Genomic DNA, 21651 nt, shown 5'->3' on the forward strand with positions numbered 1-21651 from the left:
TAGTTTGGAACCAAATGGACCCTTATGGGTCTGTAACTCTGAGATAACAGGTCCATTTGGTTCCATTTGTATCACTCTCAGAGTTAAATTAACATTGATTTTACAATATAATTTGGGGGGTCCCAGAGATAGAAATGTCATTAAATGGGGGTCCGTGGAGTAATGCATGCCAAACTGGGGGTCCTTGAAATTAAACGGGTTGAGAATCACTGCTCCGCTTTTCACTGCGCGCGCACATGTGGCAGCGGTGGCCGAACGGATAGCGGAGCGGTCTTGATACCGGAAGGTCGCCAGTTCGAATCAGCGGTCCGACACGTTAAAATTACCACCGCTGAAGTGCCCTTGAACAAGGCATTGAACCACTACGATGCAATGTGTTCTATGAGCAGGGCCTGGCTGGAAACAAGTTCTTGAGCTTAGCCCAGATACCCTGGGTAAATATAGTAATCATTTCATTTCATTTCATTACACACACACGCACACACACAGCTGTCTGAAAGGATTGTGCTAAAACAAATACTTACCATGGTCTACAGCACCCTCTGGTGGACACTGACAATATAACCACAGGAAAAAAACAAAAACAAAGATGTTGCCAAAGCTAGAGTTTATTTATCATTTTATAAGTATAATAATAATCATAACAGCAGAAGAAACATGTGAGTAAAGATGACAGAATAATAAACCATACATGTAGGCCAACTGGCAACGTCCTGGAGATTGACTCATTTAAATTATGGAACATTACAGACATAGTTTGGTTGTATATGACAGAAACACAACGATGGTACATTCATGAACACAACGATGGTACATTCATGAACACAACGATGGTACATTCATGAACACAACGATGGTACATTAATGAACACAACGATGGTACATTCATGAACACAACGATGGTACATTCATGAACACAACGATGGTACATTAATGAACACAACGATGGTACATTAATGAACACAACGATGGTACATTCATGAACACAACGATGGTACATTCATGAACACAACGATGGTACATTAATGAACACAACGATGGTACATTCATGAACACAACGATGGTACATTCATGAACACAACGATGGTACATTAATGAACACAACGATGGTACATTCATGAACACAACGATGGTACATTCATGAACACAACGATGGTACATTAATGAACACAACGATGGTACATTAATGAACACAACGATGGTACATTCATGAACACAACGATGGTACATTAATGAACACAACGATGGTACATTAATGAACACAACGATGGTACATTAATGAACACAACGATGGTACATTCATGAACACAACGATGGTACATTCATGAACACAACGATGGTACATTCATGAACACAACGATGGTACATTAATGAACACAACGATGGTACATTCATGAACACAACGATGGTACATTCATGAACACAACGATGGTACATTCATGAACACAACGATGGTACATTCATGAACACAACGATGGTACATTAATGAACACAACGATGGTACATTAATGAACACAACGATGGTACATTAATGAACACAACGATGGTACATTAATGAACACAACGATGGTACATTAATGAACACAACGATGGTACATTCATGAACACAACGATGGTACATTAATGAACACAACGATGGTACATTAATGAACACAACGATGGTACATTAATGAACACAACGATGGTACATTAATGAACACAACGATGGTACATTAATGAACACAACGATGGTACATTAATGAACACAACGATGGTACATTAATGAACACAACGATGGTACATTAATGAACACAACGATGGTACATTAATGAACACAACGATGGTACATTAATGAACACAACGATGGTACATTAATGAACACAACGATGGTACATTAATGAACACAACGATGGTACATTCATGAACACAACGATGGTACATTAATGAACACAACGATGGTACATTCATGAACACAACGATGGTACATTAATGAACACAACGATGGTACATTAATGAACACAACGATGGTACATTTAAGATTAAAAGGATTCCAAAAAGATGGCTCTAGAGCAGTGGTTCCCAGAGTGGGGTCCGGGGACCCCCAGGGGTCCCGGAGGGAGTTCCAGGGGGTCCGGGGACCCCCAGGGGTCCTTGAGGGAGTTCCAGGTCCCAGCTAAATGATAGTTTAGGAACCAAATGGACCCTTTTGGGTCTCTAACTCTGAGTGTACAAATGGAACCAAATGGACCCTTAACAGGTCTGTAACTCTGAGTGTACAAATGGAACCAAATGGACCTGTTTTAAAGTAATATTTTACAATATAAATTGGGGGTCCCAGAGATAGAGATGCCATTAAATGGGGGGTCCGTAGACTAATGCATGTCAAACTGGGAGTCCTTGAAATTAAACGGGTTGAGAATCACTGCTACAGCTGTAACAATCTTCTTGTATTGGGGGGGGGGGGGTTCCAAACAGGGGTTCCAAACAGTGGGTTGGGACACATTATTGTGGGTCACTTTAGTTCATTTGTTTTTTTAATAATTTTTTTCAAAACATTCCCCCAAAAAAGTTTTAACTTTAACAAAATCCAATGATTACATTTTTCTTCAGTAAATGTTCATGAAGAAATTAAATAAAAATCGAAGAAAATCCATAAACTAGAACAAATATTACCCAAACGATACATGGACCATATTGGTTAATTATGGCGATGCGATCCGATACGATTCAATGATTTGAAATGATTAACTATTTAAGATACATTGGGATGCTCAAGGTTCCTCAGAGTTGGGCATGACAGCTTTTTCTGTCAATGGCCCAACCTGGCAACCTGTCAATGGCCCAACCTGGCAACCTGTCAATGGCCCAACCTGGCAACCTGTCAATGGCCCAACCTGGCAACCTGTCAATGGCCCAACCTGTCAATGGCCCAACCTGTCAATGGCCCAACCTGGCAACCTGTCAATGGCCCAACCTGTCAATGGCCCAACCTGTCAATGGCCCAACCTGTCAATGGCCCAACCTGGCAACCTGTCAATGGCCCAACCTGTCAATGGCCCAACCTGTCAATGGCCCAACCTGGCAACCTGTCAATGGCCCAACCTGTCAATGGCCCAACCTGGCAACCTGTCAATGGCCCAACCTGTCAATGGCCCAACCTGGCAACCTGTCAATGGCCCAACCTGGCAACCTGTCAATGGCCCAACCTGTCAATGGCCCAACCTGTCAATGGCCCAACCTGGCAACCTGTCAATGGCCCAACCTGTCAATGGCCCAACCTGTCAATGGCCCAACCTGTCAATGGCCCAACCTCGTGGAATGAACTTCAAAACCTCGTGGAATGAACTTCAAAACTCCTTAAAACTACAGTCGTGGAATGAACTTCAAAACTCCTTAAAACTACAGTAACCTCGTGGAATGAACTCCAAAACTCCTTAAAACTACAGTTAACCTCGTGGAATGAACTTCAAAACTCCTTAAAACTACAGTTCAAACTGAGCTCCCTGCCATCCTTAAGTCAGTTCAGACTGAGCTCCCTGCCATCCTTAGGTCAGTTCAGACTGAGCTCCCTGCCATCCTTAAGTCAGTTCAGACTGAGCTCCCTGCCATCCTTAGGTCAGTTCAGACTGAGCTCCCTGCCGTCCTTCGGTCAGTTCAAACTGAGCTCCCTGCCATCCTTAGGTCAGTTCAGACTGAGCTCCCTGCCATCCTTAGGTCAGTTCAAACTGAGCTCCCTGCCATCCTTAGGTCAGTTCAAACTGAGCTCCCTGCCGTCCTTAGGTCAGTTCAAACTGAGCTCCCTGCCATCCTTAGGTCAGTTCAGACTGAGCCCCTGCCATCCTTAGGTCAGTTCAGACTGAGCTCCCTGCCGTCCTTAGGTCAGTTCAAACTGAGCTCCCTGCCGTCCTTAGGTCAGTTCAAACTGAGCTCCCTGCCGTCCTTAGGTCAGTTCAGACTGAGCTCCCTACCGTCCTTAGGTCAGTTCAAACTGAGCTCCCTGCCATCCTTAGGTCAGTTCAGACTGAGCTCCCTGCCATCCTTCGGTCAGTTCAGACTGAGCTCCCTGCCATCCTTAGGTCAGTTCAGACTGAGCTCCCTGCCATCCTTCGGTCAGTTCAGACTGAGCTCCCTGCCATCCTTCAGTCAGTTCAAACTGAGCTCCCTGCCGTCCTTCGGTCAGTTCAAACTGAGCTCCCTGCCGTCCTTAGGTCAGTTCAGACTGAGCTCCCTGCCATCCTTCAGTCAGTTCAGACTGAGCTCCCTGCCATCCTTAGGTCAGTTCAAACTGAGCTCCCTGCCGTCCTTAGGTCAGTTCAGACTGAGCTCCCTGCCATCCTTAGGTCAGTTCAGACTGAGCTCCCTGCCATCCTTAGGTCAGTTCAAACTGAGCTCCCTGCCATCCTTAGGTCAGTTCAAACTGAGCTCCCTGCCATCCTTAGGTCAGTTCAGACTGAGCTCCCTGCCATCCTTCAGTCAGTTCAAACTGAGCTCCCTGCCGTCCTTAGGTCAGTTCAGACTGAGCTCCCTGCCGTCCTTAGGTCAGTTCAAACTGAGCTCCCTGCCATCCTTAGGTCAGTTCAGACTGAGCTCCCTGCCATCCTTAGGTCAGTTCAGACTGAGCTCCCTGCCATCCTTAGGTCAGTTCAGACTGAGCTCCCTGCCATCCTTAGGTCAGTTCAAACTGAGCTCCCTGCCATCCTTCAGTCAGTTCAAACTGAGCTCCCTGCCATCCTTAGGTCAGTTCAAACTGAGCTCCCTGCCATCCTTAGGTCAGTTCAAACTGAGCTCCCTGCCATCCTTAGGTCAGTTCAAACTGAGCTCCCTGCCATCCTTAGGTCAGTTCAGACTGAGCTCCCTGCCATCCTTAGGTCAGTTCAAACTGAGCTCCCTGCCATCCTTAGGTCAGTTCAAACTGAGCTCCCTGCCATCCTTAGGTCAGTTCAGACTGAGCTCCCTGCCATCCTTAGGTCAGTTCAAACTGAGCTCCCTGCCATCCTTAGGTCAGTTCAGACTGAGCTCCCTGCCATCCTTAGGTCAGTTCAGACTGAGCTCCCTGCCATCCGTTTTAATAATAATTTGCAAAAATTATCATCGTCTTGTTGAGTCGTTGCTGAAATTTGAGAAATTCATTCCAAACTACAATAATATTATGTTGCATTAAATCGATGCTATAAGCTTTGCAATACACAGCTGTAGGATTTGAGATTGGGATCGGCAGTCTTTAATTAGATTAATTTAATACTTAAAAAACAAAACATAAGTCGTTCATTTTAGTACGTTTTCTTCCAACGGGGACAGATCTAGTGCTTTGGACGAACCAGACGATAAGGTGTGCGAAAAATCGATTTTAGTTTCAAGAATCGAAGTATATCGAAATGAAAACGGCAACATTGACTATGTATCGCATCGTATCGTTTTGCAATGCAAATAATCGGTATCGTATCGTTTTGCTATGCAGATAATCGATTGTATCAATACTACATTTTTCTGCGTGGTATTTAGCATTTTTTAGAATAAAAATGAAAAAGAGGGGTTTAATTACTTACTTTCAAATAATGTCAATGTATTTTAAATAGTTACTGTATCGATTTCAAACCATTGAATCGTATCGTATCGCCATAATGAACCAATATGGTCCATGTATCTTATCGTCAACCTTGTATCGTGATAACGTATCGTAATGTAACCCTAACATTTCGGAGGAGTCCATGAGGTCACAGTACGAGTGAGGAAAATAAAAACGGAGGGAAAAAGGGAGACGGGACATTATACCTAAAAGTGAAATAGCAACAGGACAGTATAGCATGTAAAATACACCCCTCCAGGAAAACAATAAGACAAAATGATGCAGATTATGCAGGGGTCTTTGGGGTCAGGGGTAAGGGGTCTTTTTTTTTTAAAGCCAGCATATTTCGCAACTTAACATATCACGCATTTCTCATATTTCCTGCAGATGAGATCTCACAACTTTCCACAATTTTACCATCAAATCACGTTAAAACCCCCATAATATTTCATCGCGAAATCAAGGATTTTAAGCCGCACAATCAAGGATTTTTGCCCAGGTTTTTCTGGAGGGTAAAAGGAGTGAATTACAGTAGTTTTTAAAAAGGAGAAATGTAACGTCAGCCCAAAGCAATGAAGTCATTAATAATCCACATATTGAATGTGTTGCAACTAGAGATAAAAGACAAATACATAAAAATAAAACTCTGGGCAATCTCTGTTCCCGATAAGTTAGAAATACAAAATAAAATAAATGACTCTGGGAAATCTCTGTTCCCGATAAGTTAGAAATACAAAATAAAATAAATGACTCTGGGAAATCTCTGTTCCCGATAAGTTAGAAACACAAAATAAAATAAATGACTCTGGAAAATCTCTGTTCCCGATAAGTTAGAAACACAAAATAAAATAAATAACTCTGGAAAATCTCTGTTCCCGATAAGTTAGAAACACAAATAAAATAAATAACTCTGGAAAATCTCTGTTCCCGATAAGTTAGAAATACAAAATAAAATAAATAACTCTGGAAAATCTCTGTTCCCGATAAGTTAGAAATACAAAATAAAATAAATGACTCTGGGAAATCTCTGTTCCCGATAAGTTAGAAACACAAAATAAAATAAATGACTCTGGGAAATCTCTGTTCCCGATAAGTTAGAAACACAAAATAAAATAAATGACTCTGGAAAATCTCTGTTCCCGATAAGTTAGAAATACAAAATAAAATAAATGACTCTGGGAAATCTCTGTCCCCGATAAGTTAGAAACAAAAATATATGTGATGTATCGCCATGCTTTTTTGTTATTGCTTAATGTAAGTCGCTCTGGATTAATGAGCGTCTGATAAATGCCTAAATTGTAAATTGTAAAAAAATAAACATGAAACTCTGGGAAATCTCTGTTCCCGATAAGTTAGAAATACAAAATAAAATAAATAACTCTGGAAAATCTCTGTTCCCGATAAGTTAGAAATACAAAATAAAATAAATAACTCTGGAAAATCTCTGTTCCCGATAAGTTAGAAATACAAAATAAAATAAAACTTGGGGAAATCTCTGTTCCCGATAAGTTGTTCCACCCTTCAGTGAAATATGGGAGACACTGGCCCCCCGATACGCGCCCCCTCACACATGTAGCCGTCGCAAAATAACACCCGATCTACAAGCTCACAATAGCACGACACGTTGTGAGCTTGCAGATCGGGTGATTTTGGTCAAAGAGATTCGTCACAAGGTTTGACACTTTTGTTTTGGTTGAAGGAACTCTTCCCCCCCGATCACTGATCCTACGATGTCTTGACTCCACGCGGAGACCTTTTGGTCACGTTGCTTTTAGTCAGTATGTAAATGAGCCTAAATTAGTTCCTTTTAGTCAGTAAGTAAATGAGCCTAAATTAGTTCCTTTTAGTCAGTATGTAAATGAGCCTAAATTAGTTCCTTTTAGTCAGTAAGTAAATGAGCCTAAATTAGTTCCTTTTAGTCAGTATGTAAATGAGCCTAAATTAGTTCCTTTTAGTCAGTAAGTAAATGAGCCTAAATTAGTTCCTTTTAGTCAGTATGTAAATGAGCCTAAATTAGTTCCTTTTAGTCAGTATGTAAATGAGCCTAAATTAGTTCCTTTTAGTCAGTAAGTAAATGAGCCTAAATTAGTTCCTTTTAGTCAGTATGTAAATGAGCCTAAATTAGTTCCTTTTAGTCAGTATGTAAATGAGCCTAAATTAGTTCCTTTTAGTCAGTATGTAAATGAGCCTAAATTAGTTCCTTTTAGTCAGTATGTAAATGAGCCTAAATTAGTTCCTTTTAGTCAGTATGTAAATGAGCCTAAATTAGTTCCTTTTAGTCAGTAAGTAAATGAGCCTAAATTAGTTCCTTTTAGTCAGTATGTAAATGAGCCTAAATTAGTTCCTTTTAGTCAGTATGTAAATGAGCCTAAATTAGTTCCTTTTAGTCAGTAAGTAAATGAGCCTAAATTAGTTCCTTTTAGTCAGTATGTAAATGAGCCTAAATTAGTTCCTTTGTCAGTATGTAAATGAGCCTAAATTAGTTCCTTTTAGTCAGTATGTAAATGAGCCTAAATTAGTTCCTTTTAGTCAGTATGTAAATGAGCCTAAATTAGTTCCTTTTAGTCAGTATGTAAATGAGCCTAAATTAGTTCCTTTTAGTCAGTATGTAAATGAGCCTAAATTAGTTCCTTTTAGTCAGTATGTAAATGAGCCTAAATTAGTTCCTTTTAGTCAGTAAGTAAATGAGCCTAAATTAGTTCCTTTTAGTCAGTATGTAAATGAGCCTAAATTAGTTCCTTTTAGTCAGTATGTAAATGAGCCTAAATTAGTTCCTTTTAGTCAGTAAGTAAATGAGCCTAAATTAGTTCCTTTTAGTCAGTAAGTAAATGAGCCTAAATTAGTTCCTTTTAGTCAGTAAGTAAATGAGCCTAAATTAGTTCCTTTTAGTCAGTATGTAAATGAGCCTAAATTAGTTCCTTTTAGTCAGTATGTAAATGAGCCTAAATTAGTTCCTTTTAGTCAGTATGTAAATGAGCCTAAATTAGTTCCTTTTAGTCAGTATGTAAATGACCCTAAATTAGTTCCTTTTAGTCAGTATGTAAATGAGCCTAAATTAGTTCCTTTTAGTCAGTAAGTAAATGAGCCTAAATTAGTTCCTTTTAGTCAGTATGTAAATGAGCCTAAATTAGTTCCTTTTAGTCAGTATGTAAATGAGCCTAAATTAGTTCCTTTTAGTCAGTAAGTAAATGAGCCTAAATTAGTTCCTTTTAGTCAGTAAGTAAATGAGCCTAAATTAGTTCCTTTTAGTCAGTATGTAAATGAGCCTAAATTAGTTCCTTTTAGTCAGTATGTAAATGAGCCTAAATTAGTTCCTTTTAGTCAGTAAGTAAATGAGCCTAAATTAGTTCCTTTTATTCAGTATGTAAATGAGCCTAAATTAGTTCCTTTTAGTCAGTAAGTAAATGAGCCTAAATTAGTTCCTTTTAGTCAGTAAGTAAATGAGCCTAAATTAGTTCCTTTTAGTCAGTATGTAAATGAGCCTAAATTAGTTCCTTTTAGTCAGTAAGTAAATGAGCCTAAATTAGTTCCTTTTAGTCAGTATGTAAATGAGCCTAAATTAGTTCCTTTTAGTCAGTAAGTAAATGAGCCTAAATTAGTTCCTTTTAGTCAGTAAGTAAATGAGCCTAAATTAGTTCCTTTTAGTCAGTAAGTAAATGAGCCTAAATTAGTTCCTTTTAGTCAGTATGTAAATGAGCCTAAATTAGTTCCTTTTAGTCAGTAAGTAAATGAGCCTAAATTAGTTCCTTTTAGTCAGTATGTAAATGAGCCTAAATTAGTTCCTTTTAGTCAGTAAGTAAATGAGCCTAAATTAGTTCCTTTTAGTCAGTATGTAAATGAGCCTAAATTAGTTCCTTTTAGTCAGTATGTAAATGAGCCTAAATTAGTTCCTTTTAGTCAGTATGTAAATGAGCCTAAATTAGTTCCTTTTAGTCAGTATGTAAATGAGCCTAAATTAGTTCCTTTTAGTCAGTAAGTAAATGAGCCTAAATTAGTTCCTTTTAGTCAGTATGTAAATGAGCCTAAATTAGTTCCTTTTAGTCAGTATGTAAATGAGCCTAAATTAGTTCCTTTTAGTCAGTAAGTAAATGAGCCTAAATTAGTTCCTTTTAGTCAGTAAGTAAATGAGCCTAAATTAGTTCCTTTTAGTCAGTAAGTAAATGAGCCTAAATTAGTTCCTTTTAGTCAGTATGTAAATGAGCCTAAATTAGTTCCTTTTAGTCAGTATGTAAATGAGCCTAAATTAGTTCCTTTTAGTCAGTATGTAAATGAGCCTAAATTAGTTCCTTTTAGTCAGTATGTAAATGACCCTAAATTAGTTCCTTTTAGTCAGTATGTAAATGAGCCTAAATTAGTTCCTTTTAGTCAGTAAGTAAATGAGCCTAAATTAGTTCCTTTTAGTCAGTATGTAAATGAGCCTAAATTAGTTCCTTTTAGTCAGTATGTAAATGAGCCTAAATTAGTTCCTTTTAGTCAGTAAGTAAATGAGCCTAAATTAGTTCCTTTTAGTCAGTAAGTAAATGAGCCTAAATTAGTTCCTTTTAGTCAGTATGTAAATGAGCCTAAATTAGTTCCTTTTAGTCAGTATGTAAATGAGCCTAAATTAGTTCCTTTTAGTCAGTAAGTAAATGAGCCTAAATTAGTTCCTTTTATTCAGTATGTAAATGAGCCTAAATTAGTTCCTTTTAGTCAGTAAGTAAATGAGCCTAAATTAGTTCCTTTTAGTCAGTAAGTAAATGAGCCTAAATTAGTTCCTTTTAGTCAGTATGTAAATGAGCCTAAATTAGTTCCTTTTAGTCAGTAAGTAAATGAGCCTAAATTAGTTCCTTTTAGTCAGTATGTAAATGAGCCTAAATTAGTTCCTTTTAGTCAGTAAGTAAATGAGCCTAAATTAGTTCCTTTTATTCAGTATGTAAATGAGCCTAAATTAGTTCCTTTTAGTCAGTAAGTAAATGAGCCTAAATTAGTTCCTTTTATTCAGTATGTAAATGAGCCTAAATTAGTTCCTTTTAGTCAGTAAGTAAATGAGCCTAAATTAGTTCCTTTTAGTCAGTATGTAAATGAGCCTAAATTAGTTCCTTTTAGTCAGTAAGTAAATGAGCCTAAATTAGTTCCTTTTAGTCAGTAAGTAAATGAGCCTAAATTAGTTCCTTTTAGTCAGTATGTAAATGAGCCTAAATTAGTTCCTTTTAGTCAGTAAGTAAATGAGCCTAAATTAGTTCCTTTTAGTCAGTATGTAAATGAGCCTAAATTAGTTCCTTTTAGTCAGTATGTAAATGAGCCTAAATTAGTTCCTTTTAGTCAGTAAGTAAATGAGCCTAAATTAGTTCCTTTTAGTCAGTATGTAAATGAGCCTAAATTAGTTCCTTTTAGTCAGTAAGTAAATGAGCCTAAATTAGTTCCTTTTAGTCAGTATGTAAATGAGCCTAAATTAGTTCCTTTTAGTCAGTAAGTAAATGAGCCTAAATTAGTTCCTTTTAGTCAGTATGTAAATGAGCCTAAATTAGTTCCTTTTAGTCAGTAAGTAAATGAGCCTAAATTAGTTCCTTTTAGTCAGTATGTAAATGAGCCTAAATTAGTTCCTTTTAGTCAGTAAGTAAATGAGCCTAAATTAGTTCCTTTTAGTCAGTATGTAAATGAGCCTAAATTAGTTCCTTTTAGTCAGTAAGTAAATGAGCCTAAATTAGTTCCTTTTAGTCAGTATGTAAATGAGCCTAAATTAGTTCCTTTTAGTCAGTATGTAAATGAGCCTAAATTAGTTCCTTTTAGTCAGTATGTAAATGACCCTAAATTAGTTCCTTTTAGTCAGTATGTAAATGAGCCTAAATTAGTTCCTTTTAGTCAGTATGTAAATGACCCTAAATTAGTTCCTTTTAGTCAGTATGTAAATGAGCCTAAATTAGTTCCTTTTAGTCAGTATGTAAATAAGCCGAAATTAGTTCCTTTTAGTCAGTATGTAAATGAGCCTAAATTAGTTCCTTTTAGTCAGTATGTAAATGTGCCTAAATTAGCCTATGTTTATAAGGTTTAATCGTGTTTAATGTCATGCTTTGTCTCGTAATAATGTAAAAGTAATGGACATCCCTACTCATTTAATGCATTGTCCCGTCAGAATTAAAAAAAAATCCATCTTTCACGGGAGGGGGGGGGGGGGGGGGGGGTGAGCGTCCCTTTAAAGTGTCAGGTTTCGCCGTCTTCTCGGTCCGTTAACAGATCGGTTGTTTTGGTTTCGTCAGCTTTTCTTTAAAGAAAAGATGCAAGCCTTCGACGCCTCGATGCACGAGAGGGACACTTTACAACGGCTACGTCTATAGAGGGACACTTTACAAACGCAAGCACGCACGCACACACGCACGCACAATCACACTGGTAGGCAAAAACTACCGTCCCTTTCTTTGACATTATGGAAGGCCCTGCTTCCGATAATAAATTAAATGACACTCGAAAATAAACAACATTGAAACAGCGCCTCCGTTCTCACGGGATGGCGTTTGGTTTGGACGTCTGGGTCTGGATCTGGATCTGGGTCTGGTCTGGATCTGGGTCTGGTCTGGGTCTGGTTCTGGGTCTGGTCTGGGTCTGGTCTGGATCTGGGTCTGGTCTGGATCTGGTCTGGGTCTGGATTTGGGTCTGGTCTGGGTCTGGATCTGGTCTGGGTCTGGTTCTGGGTCTGGTCTGGATCTGGGTCTGGTCTGGATCTGGTTCTGGGTCTGGTCTGGGTCTGGTCTGGGTCTGGATTTGGGTCTGGTCTGGTCTGGGTCTGGTCTGGATCTGGATCTGGGTCTGGTCTGGATCTGGGTCTGGTCTGGATCTGGTCTGGATCTGGTCTGGGTCTGGTCTGGTCTGGTCTGGGTCTGGATTTGGGTCTGGTCTGGGTCTGGTCTGGATCTGGGTCTGGGACTGGTCTGGATCTGGATCTGGATCTGGGTCTGGTCTGGATCTGGGTCTGGTCTGGATCTAGGTCTGGGTCTGGTTGCAGAGGCTGCCGCGCTCAGAACACACAGAAGACGCTATAACCGTCACAAGTATGGAAGGCTGTGCTCCCCATAACTTAATAACCATTAGTATGGAAGGCTGTGCTCCCCATAACTTAACCATTAGTATGGAAGGCTGTGCTCCCCATAACTTAATAACCATTAGTATGGAAGGCTGTGCTCCCCATAACTTAACCATTAGTATGGAAGGCTGTGCTCCCCATAACTTAACCATTAGTATGGAAGGCTGTGCTCCCCATAACTTAATAACCATTAGTATGGAAGGCTGTGCTCCCCATAACTTAACCATTAGTATGGAAGGCTGTGCTCCCCATAACTTAACCATTAGTATGGAAGGCTGTGCTCCCCATAACTTAATAACCATTAGTATGGAAGGCTGTGCTCCCCATAACTTAATAACCATTAGTATGGAAGGCTGTGCTCCCCATAACTTAATAACCATTAGTATGGAAGGCTGTGCTCCCCATAACTTAATAACCATTAGTATGGAAGGCTGTGCTCCCCATAACTTAATAACCATTAGTATGGAAGGCTGTGCTCCCCATAACTTAATAACCATTAGTATGGAAGGCTGTGCTCCCCATAACTTAATAACCATTAGTATGGAAGGCTGTGCTCCCCATAACTTAATAACCATTAGTATGGAAGGCTGTGCTCCCCATAACTTAATAACCATTAGTATGGAAGGCTCTGCTCCCCATAATAAATTAAATGACTCTGTATAAAAAAACAAACTATAAAATATGGCATTTCATAGTGGACTTCTGCCACTGATGAGACACTGATTGTAAGGATAGTTTTATAGTGGACTCTGGCACTGATAGGACCATAATTAAACTAGAAAAAGTGCCCTTCTGGGCACAGGTCTCCACCAGGAGGATAGGAGTGTGTGTGATGTTTGGCAAAATGTTTAGGAGTGATATAAACATGTTTGTTTGTTTTTTGCAACAATTTTCTTCATTTTGTTGAGGAAATGCAGAGGCAGATCACTCATAGCATCTCTGAGGATAGAATTCTGGATGAGCAGGACATGTGCAGCATTTTGTACAAAACGGGCCACTCCTGAAGACTTTGGAAGGCAATCTTAGCCAATCAGTGTAGAATCTGAGAAATCAAACAGACTCGTCTTGATCACATGACTACAGAGATCATGTATGCCGATTTGCATGAGATTTGGATGAAATCTGTGCGACTAATATAAACAATGTGTTTTGCAGAAATCGGCCTCATGGTGGCGCTATAACCGGCAGATGTGGAGGGATGCAGGGAAAATGTTTTTACATGGCCTCTAGGGAGTGCGCATACAAAGTTGTACACAGATCGATGCAGTTATAGGTAAAAACAGGAATTGCCCTGTTATAGCGCCACCGCTGGTTTGGAAAAGAAATTGTGTCATGTCGTCCTCAGCCTAGTGGAAATGTGCGTGTATAATTTCACGGAAATTGCACACTGTGTTTGTGATTTGTGGCATTTTGTTCGAAACGGACCAATCATGTGAGCTTTGGAAGCGAATCTTAGCCAATCAAGAAGGAAGATGGGAAATGGTGCAGATCCGTGGACTATGGAGATAGTGTATACCGAATTGTGTGATGTATGGATAAAATGTGTACGAGTAATCTACAGAAATGTGTTTTGCCTAAATCGGCCTCATGGTGGCGCTATAACAGGCCGTTGAGGAATATTTGGGGCAGAGGTTCGTCGTTGGCATCCAGAGAGTGTGTGTGCAAAGTTTGGCATGGATCGGGCCAACGGTGCCGGAGATTAGCTGGTAACAGACGGACGGAAGGAAGGACGGACGCACACACACACACACACACACACACACGGACGGAGTGCAAAACATACTCTCTCCCCATGCCTTCGGCCTGGTGGAGACAATTATAAATAAAAGGTTCTCAGAGGTCAGGGAAGGGAGGGGGGGGGGGGGGGTGGTTGGGGGTTGTTAGTGCAATAATTTATTGATTTTTTTTTAATGACCTCTGGGTTCCTCTCTCTCTCCCCCCCCCCCTATCTCTCCCTCCCTCCCTCCCGCCCTCCCCCTCCCTCCCTCGACCCCCCCCTCTCTCTCTCTTTCCCCCTCTCTCTCCCCCCCCTCCCCCTCTCTCTCCCACACCCCCTCTAGACGTCATGCCCCTCCCACACCCCCTCCCCCATAGCGTGTGCTGCCCCCTGCAGGGTGGAGGTGGCGAGGGCGAGCTGCGTGCGCAGCGCGGTGGGGTCCGTCGCAGTGGCGACCGCCTCCAGGGTGTGGTCGCCACGGCCGAACAGCAGGTGGCGATACGGAGCATCCCTCACCGAGACGTAGGGGGAGAGGAGAGAGTGTTCCACCTGGAGAGCGCGCGCGCACGCACACACACACACACACACACACACACACACACACACACACACACACACACACACACACACACACACACACACACACACACACACACACACACACACACACACACACACACACACACACACACACACAGTTAAGATGGAGGCCCAGGGCGGAGATCATCGTCAAGTTCATGGTCAAGTGCCCAAGGCGGAGATTGATAAATAGGACGGAGATTAATGATATCAAAACCGGTCGCATCGCTCCACAGCCTAGATGCGCTTGTTGCCTAATCCTCGGTGTTGCACAACAGTGACACGTCATTCCCTGCCTGTTTAGTGGACGACAACGAAAATCTTAAAACGTTCATAACTCGCGATCTAAATCATCCCGTCTAATTATGAAAAAAAATTGTGTTAGAATAATAACAACAACAACAACAACAATAATAATAATAACAATAACAATACCGTCATGATCCTGTCGTTGAGCACGCGGCAGGTCTCGGGGTCACTGAGGTCAGAGTTGGTCACAGAGGTCATGAGGTCATCGGCCGCCCGCTGGAACGCCCCTCTGGCACTGCTGAGCCAATCAGGACTGAGACTGGCCTGGAAACACAGACAATACAGATCACATGACTGGCCTGGAAACACAGACAATACAGATCACATGACTGGCCTGGAAACAGACAATACGGATCACATTGAAGTGTGTGTGTGTGTGTGTGTGCGTGCGTGTGTGCGTGCGTGTGTGTGTGTGCGTGCGTGTGTGTGTGTGGCGTGTGCGTGCGTGTGTTCCTGCGTGCGTGCGTGCGTGCGCTCCGTGCGCGTACCTCCTTCATCTTAACCACGTGTCTGTAGACCGTCTGGACGGTCTTGGTGAGGGTGCGTCCGTAGCGCCTCACGTCGAGGGGAATCGTGCGGTCGTGGGCCAGCCTCAGGGCGATGTGTCCGGCCAGCCGGGCCGCCAGCGCAGCCATGCCGGGTGTCTGGTGACCCGTCATGTAGTCTAGGTGGTCCCGGGTGTCCAGGACCGTCCCGTAGTATCGGTACTGCTCACTCTGCTAAACGCACCACAACACCACTTATTACACTCTGCTAAACGCACCACAACACCACTTATTACACTCTGCTAAACGCACCACAACACCACTTATTACACTCTGCTAAACGCACCACAACACCACTTATTAGGCCTCATAGGGGTCCAAACAGGGTTGATTTATTAGGCCTTATAGGGGTCCAAACAGGGTTGATTTATTAGGCCTTATAGGGGTCCAAACAGGGTTGATTTATTAGGCCTTATAGGGGTCCAAACAGGGTTGATCACCCTGCACGTCATGTTACCACAGGGTTGATCACCCGCTCACTCTGCTAAACGCACCACAACACCACTTATTAGGCCTCATAGGGGTCCAAACAGGGTTGATTTATTAGGCCTTATAGGGGTCCAAACAGGGTTGATTTATTAGGCCTTATAGGGGTCCAAACAGGGTTGATTTATTAGGCCTTATAGGGGTCCAAACAGGGTTGATCACCCTGCACGTCATGTTACCACAGGGTTGATCACCCGCTCACTCTGCTAAACGCACCACAACACCACTTATTAGGCCTCATAGGGGTCCAAACAGGGTTGATTTATTAGGCCTTATAGGGGTCCAAACAGGGTTGATTTATTAGGCCTTATAGGGGTCCAAACAGGGTTGATTTATTAGGCCTTATAGGGGTCCAAACAGGGTTGATCACCCTGCACGTCATGTTACCACAGGGTTGATCACCCGCTCACTCTGCTAAACGCACCACAACACCACTTATTAGGCCTCATAGGGGTCCAAACAGGGTTGATTTATTAGGCCTTATAGGGGTCCAAACAGGGTTGATTTATTAGGCCTTATAGGGGTCCAAACAGGGTTGATTTATTAGGCCTCATAGGGGTCCAAACAGGGTTGATTTATTAGGCCTCATAGGGGTCCAGGACCGGCCCGTAGTAGCGGTACCGCTCACTCTGCTAAACGCACCACAACACCACTTATTACACAGGGTTGATTTCATCTCCACCAGCATGAGGCCCCCACCTTCACTTAATGAGGCCCTCAGGTTAATATCAACTGGTGGCCTGGGGGCCACATGAGGCCCCCACCTTCACTTAATGAGGCCCTCAGGTTAATATCAACTGGTGGCCTGGGGGCCACATGAGGCCCCCACCTTCACTTAATGTGGCCCTCAGGTTAATATCAACTGGTGGCCTGGGGGCCACATGAGGCCCCCACCTTCACTTAATGTGGCCCTCAGGTTAATATCAACTGGTGGCCCGGGGGCCACATGAGGCCCCCACCTTCACTTAATGAGGCCCTCAGGTTAATATCAACTGGTGGCCCGGGGGCCACATGAGGCCCCCACCTTCACTTAATGAGGCCCTCAGGTTAATATCAACTGGTGGCCCGGGGGCCACATGAGGCCCCCACCTTCACTTAATGAGGCCCTCAGGTTAATATCAACTGGTGGCCCGGGGGCCACATGAGGCCCCCACCTTCACTTAATGAGGCCCTCAGGTTAATATCAACTGGTGGCCCGGGGGCCACATGAGGCCCCCACCTTCACTTAATGTGGCCCTCAGGTTAATATCAACTGGTGGCCCAGGGGCCACATGGGGCCCCCACCTTCACTTAATGAGGCCCTCAGGTTAATATCAACTGGTGGCCCGGGGGCCACATGGGGCCCCCACCTTCACTTAATGAGGCCCTCAGGTTAATATCAACTGGTGGCCCAGGGGCCACATGGGGCCCCCACCTTCACTTAATGAGGCCCTCAGGTTAATATCAACTGGTGGCCCGGGGGCCACATGGGGCCCCCACCTTCACTTAATGAGGCCCTCAGGTTAATATCAACTGGTGGACCGGGGGCCACATGAGGCCCCCACCTTCACTTAATGAGGCCCTCAGGTTAATATCAACTGGTGGCCCGGGGGCCACATGGGGCCCCCACCTTCACTTAATGAGGCCCTCAGGTTAATATCAACTGGTGGCCCGGGGGCCACATGGGGCCCCCACCTTCACTTAATGAGGCCCTCAGGTTAATATCAACTGGTGGACCGGGGGCCACATGAGGCCCCCACCTTCACTTAATGTGGCCCTCAGGTTAATATCAACTGGTGGCCTGGGGGCCACATGAGGCCCCCACCTTCACTTAATGAGGCCCTCAGGTTAATATCAACTGGTGGCCCGGGGGCCACATGAGGCCCCCACCTTCACTTAATGAGGCCCTCAGGTTAATATCAACTGGTGGCCCGGGGGCCACATGGGGCCCCCACCTCTACTTAATGTGGCCCTCAGGTTAATATCAACTGGTGGACCGGGGGCCACATGAGGCCCCCACCTTCACTTAATGTGGCCCTCAGGTTAATTTCGGAATACTGATATATTATTGATTTCAGCTGTTTACAATTCCTAACATGCAAACATGACCCGCTTTAATTACTTACAGTCTATATTAGTAGCTTAATGACTAGTATTACAAATAATATTATTGTCTTTTTTATGTCCAATTTATTTGTATTTGGTTAAAATGACTTTTCAGGATCCCAATTAAAAATAGCAAAAACAAATATTCAGGATTTCTATAGAGGGTATCCGTGTGACATCATCATCAAACCAGGAAGTTATGCAGGAACGCCTACTGAGTGGCAAAAAACTACTTTCTGGCCTTGACAGCCCAGACATCCACACAGAAAAGTCATATCTGATTGCATTAAACGACATTAAACAATGTTAAACTCATTTTTCCTGTCACTTTGCCACTCGATGTGCCACTCGATTTGCCATTCTTTTTATGCATGCGCATACCCTCTATTCAAATATAGCAAAAATAGCCGATCTACAAGTTCAAAATGACATGCATGCAATGTGGCCCCTCTGGAGTGAGTATGGAAATATAATGGTCGTCTCCATCGTCAAAGTTGCATCGAAAAATCGATTTTAATTTCAAGAATTGAAGGATATCGTAATGAAAACAGCATCACTGACTATATGTATCGTATCGTTTTGCTATGCAGATAATGGACTGTATCAACACTACGTTTCTGTGTTTAGCATGTTTTAGAATAAAAAAAGAAAAAGAGGGGTTTAATTACTTAGTTTAAGGTCCATTTGGTTCCATTTGTTTGTTTGCGTGAGTGCGTGCGTGAGTGCGTGCGTGCGTGCGTGCGTGCGTGCGTGCGTGCGTGCGTGTGTGTGCGTGTGCGTACGTTAGGGTTGGTGAAGTGGAAGGAGATGGATGGGATTCCAGAGAAGGCCAGGAAGGGGTAGGCGGGGTCATCTAAGGTCATGGAGGTCAATCTGAAAACATTCATATTCAATAAATACCAGATTCATTCACCATATGTAAGAATCATGTATTTATAATGTAATTATAATGTAAACACAGTCCTCTGTGTGAAGGAGATGAAGATAGCTTTATCTTCAGTTAACACATTTAGACCTGAGGTCGATTATTTTTCTTTTTTTTAATAATACTTTTTTGTGTCAATGATCTAATGTGATCCGCCGCCGATTGGGTGGCGGTGGCCTGTTCGAACCCGGGCTCCCACCAGAGTTAGTGTCGAAGTGTCCTTGAGCAAGACACTGAACCCCAAATTGCTCCCGATGTGCTGGTTGGTGCCTTGCATGGTTTCTGCCGCCATCGGTGTTAGCCTGGTTAATAAACCAGACCGAATCAGCCGTTGGCAAAAAAAAGTTGCCTACCAGCGGATTACGGTCTGGCGAGGCTCAGTAGCACGCCTCTTTCCTACAGCAGAGAACAGGTCGGACCAATCGGGACACGGTATGCAATATAGGCGGGCTTTGGTACAGTGACGTTCAATGCTTGAGACTTTTGACTGACAGTAGCTCTGACCAATTGCGTCAAAGAGAAAATGTTCCCCGGGAAATGAAATCCAAGTGGAGCCAGCCCAGACTGATATACCGCGACAGTGTTGTGTGATATTAGTCTGGCTTATTAGCCAGGCTACATCGGTGTATGAATGTGTGTGTGAATGGGTGAATTGATGCACAATCTATGTAAAGCGCCTTGGATAAAGGCGCTATATAAATGCACCATTTACCATTTACCATTTTATCCTGGGCTCTACACACCCTCCGCCAACCTGGGGAGAGCAACTGACTTGAACTCATGCTTCTTTCAATGCATGAGGAGTCCAAGTTGCTCCTGGTTTCCCAGGTTGGAGGTCCATTCTACAAATGTCTTCTGAATCCTGACAGTTTTCTGAAAAACCCTCATGTTTCTATATCAGTGGTTCTCACAGGGTTAAACCTCATGTTTCTATATCAGTGGTTCTCACAGGGTTAAACCTCATGTTTCTATATCAGTGGTTCTCACAGGGTTAAACCTCATGTTTCTATATCAGTGGTTCTCACAGGGTTAAACCTCATGTTTCTATATCAGTGGTTCTCACAGGGTTAAACCTCATGTTTCTATATCAGTGGTTCTCACAGGGTTAAACCTCATGTTTCTATGTCAGTGGTTCTCACAGGGTTAAACCTCATGTTTCTATATCAGTGGTTCTCACAGGGTTAAACCTCATGTTTCTATATCAGTGGTTCTCACAGGGTTAAACCTCATGTTTCTGTATCAGTGGTTCTCACAGGGTTAAACCTCATGTTTCTATATCAGTGGTTCTCACAGGGTTAAACCTCATGTTTCTATGTCAGTGGTTCTCACAGGGTTAAACCTCATGTTTCTATATCAGTGGTTCTCACAGGGTTAAACCCTCATGTTTCTATATCAGTGGTTCTCACAGGGTTAAACCTCATGTTTCTATATCAGTGGTTCTCACAGGGTTAAACCCTCATGTTTCTATATCAGTGGTTCTCACAGGGTTAAACCCTCATGTTTCTATATCAGTGGTTCTCACAGGGTTAAACCCCATGTTTCTATATCAGTGGTTCTCACAGGGTTAAACCCTCATGTTTCTATGTCAGTGGTTCTCACAGGGTTAAACCCTCATGTTTCTATATCAGTGGTTCTCACAGGGTTAAACCCTCATGTTTCTATATCAGTGGTTCTCACAGGGTTAAACCCCATGTTTCTATATCAGTGGTTCTCACAGGGTTAAACCCTCATGTTTCTATATCAGTGGTTCTCACAGGGTTAAACCCTCATGTTTCTATATCAGTGGTTCTCACAGGGTTAAACCCTCATGTTTCTATATCAGTGGTTCTCACAGGGTTAAACCCTCATGTTTCTATATCAGTGGTTCTCACAGGGTTAAACCCTCATGTTTCTATATCAGTGGTTCTCACAGGGTTAAACCCCATGTTTCTATATCAGTGGTTATCACAGGGTTAAACCCTCATGTTTCTATATCAGTGGTTCTCACAGGGTTAAACCCTCATGTTTCTATATCAGTGGTTCTCACAGGGTTAAACCCTCATGTTTCTATATCAGTGGTTCTCACAGGGTTAAACCCCATGTTTCTATATCAGTGGTTCTCACAGGGTTAAACCCTCATGTTTCTATATCAGTGGTTCTCACAGGGTTAAACCCTCATGTTTCTATATCAGTGGTTCTCACAGGGTTAAACCCTCATGTTTCTATATCAGTGGTTCTCACAGGGTTAAACCCTCATGTTTCTATGTCAGTGGTTCTCACAGGGTTAAAACCTCATGTTTCTATATCAGTGGTTCTCACAGGGTTAAACCCTCATGTTTCTATATCAGTGGTTCTCACAGGGTTAAACCCTCATGTTTCTATATCAGTGGTTCTCAAAGGGTTAAACCCTCATGTTTCTATATC

General features: G+C 42.6%; 1 protein-coding gene across 1 annotated transcript in view; it reads right to left on the bottom strand.

The window, feature by feature from the left end:
* Nucleotides 1–12022: 12022 nt before the first annotated feature.
* Nucleotides 12023–21651, bottom strand: part of LOC306917777 (transferrin receptor protein 1-like) — a gene marked incomplete at its 3' end in the record, with an annotated part of 87141 nt that continues 77512 nt past the window's right edge. Inside the window, exons 13-17 of the mRNA XM_079530686.1 lie at nt 19106–19196; nt 15696–15923; nt 15334–15471; nt 14683–14868; nt 12023–12502 (exon numbers count right to left, since the gene is read on the bottom strand). Coding sequence (XP_079386812.1) covers nt 12023–12502; nt 14683–14868; nt 15334–15471; nt 15696–15923; nt 19106–19196 — 1123 coding nt within the window. The remainder of the gene's footprint in view (nt 12503–14682; nt 14869–15333; nt 15472–15695; nt 15924–19105; nt 19197–21651) is intronic.

This window comes from Electrona antarctica (genome assembly GCF_951216825.1).
Source record: "Electrona antarctica genome assembly, contig: scaffold_55, whole genome shotgun sequence".
Classification (NCBI taxonomy): Eukaryota; Metazoa; Chordata; class Actinopteri; order Myctophiformes; family Myctophidae; genus Electrona; species Electrona antarctica.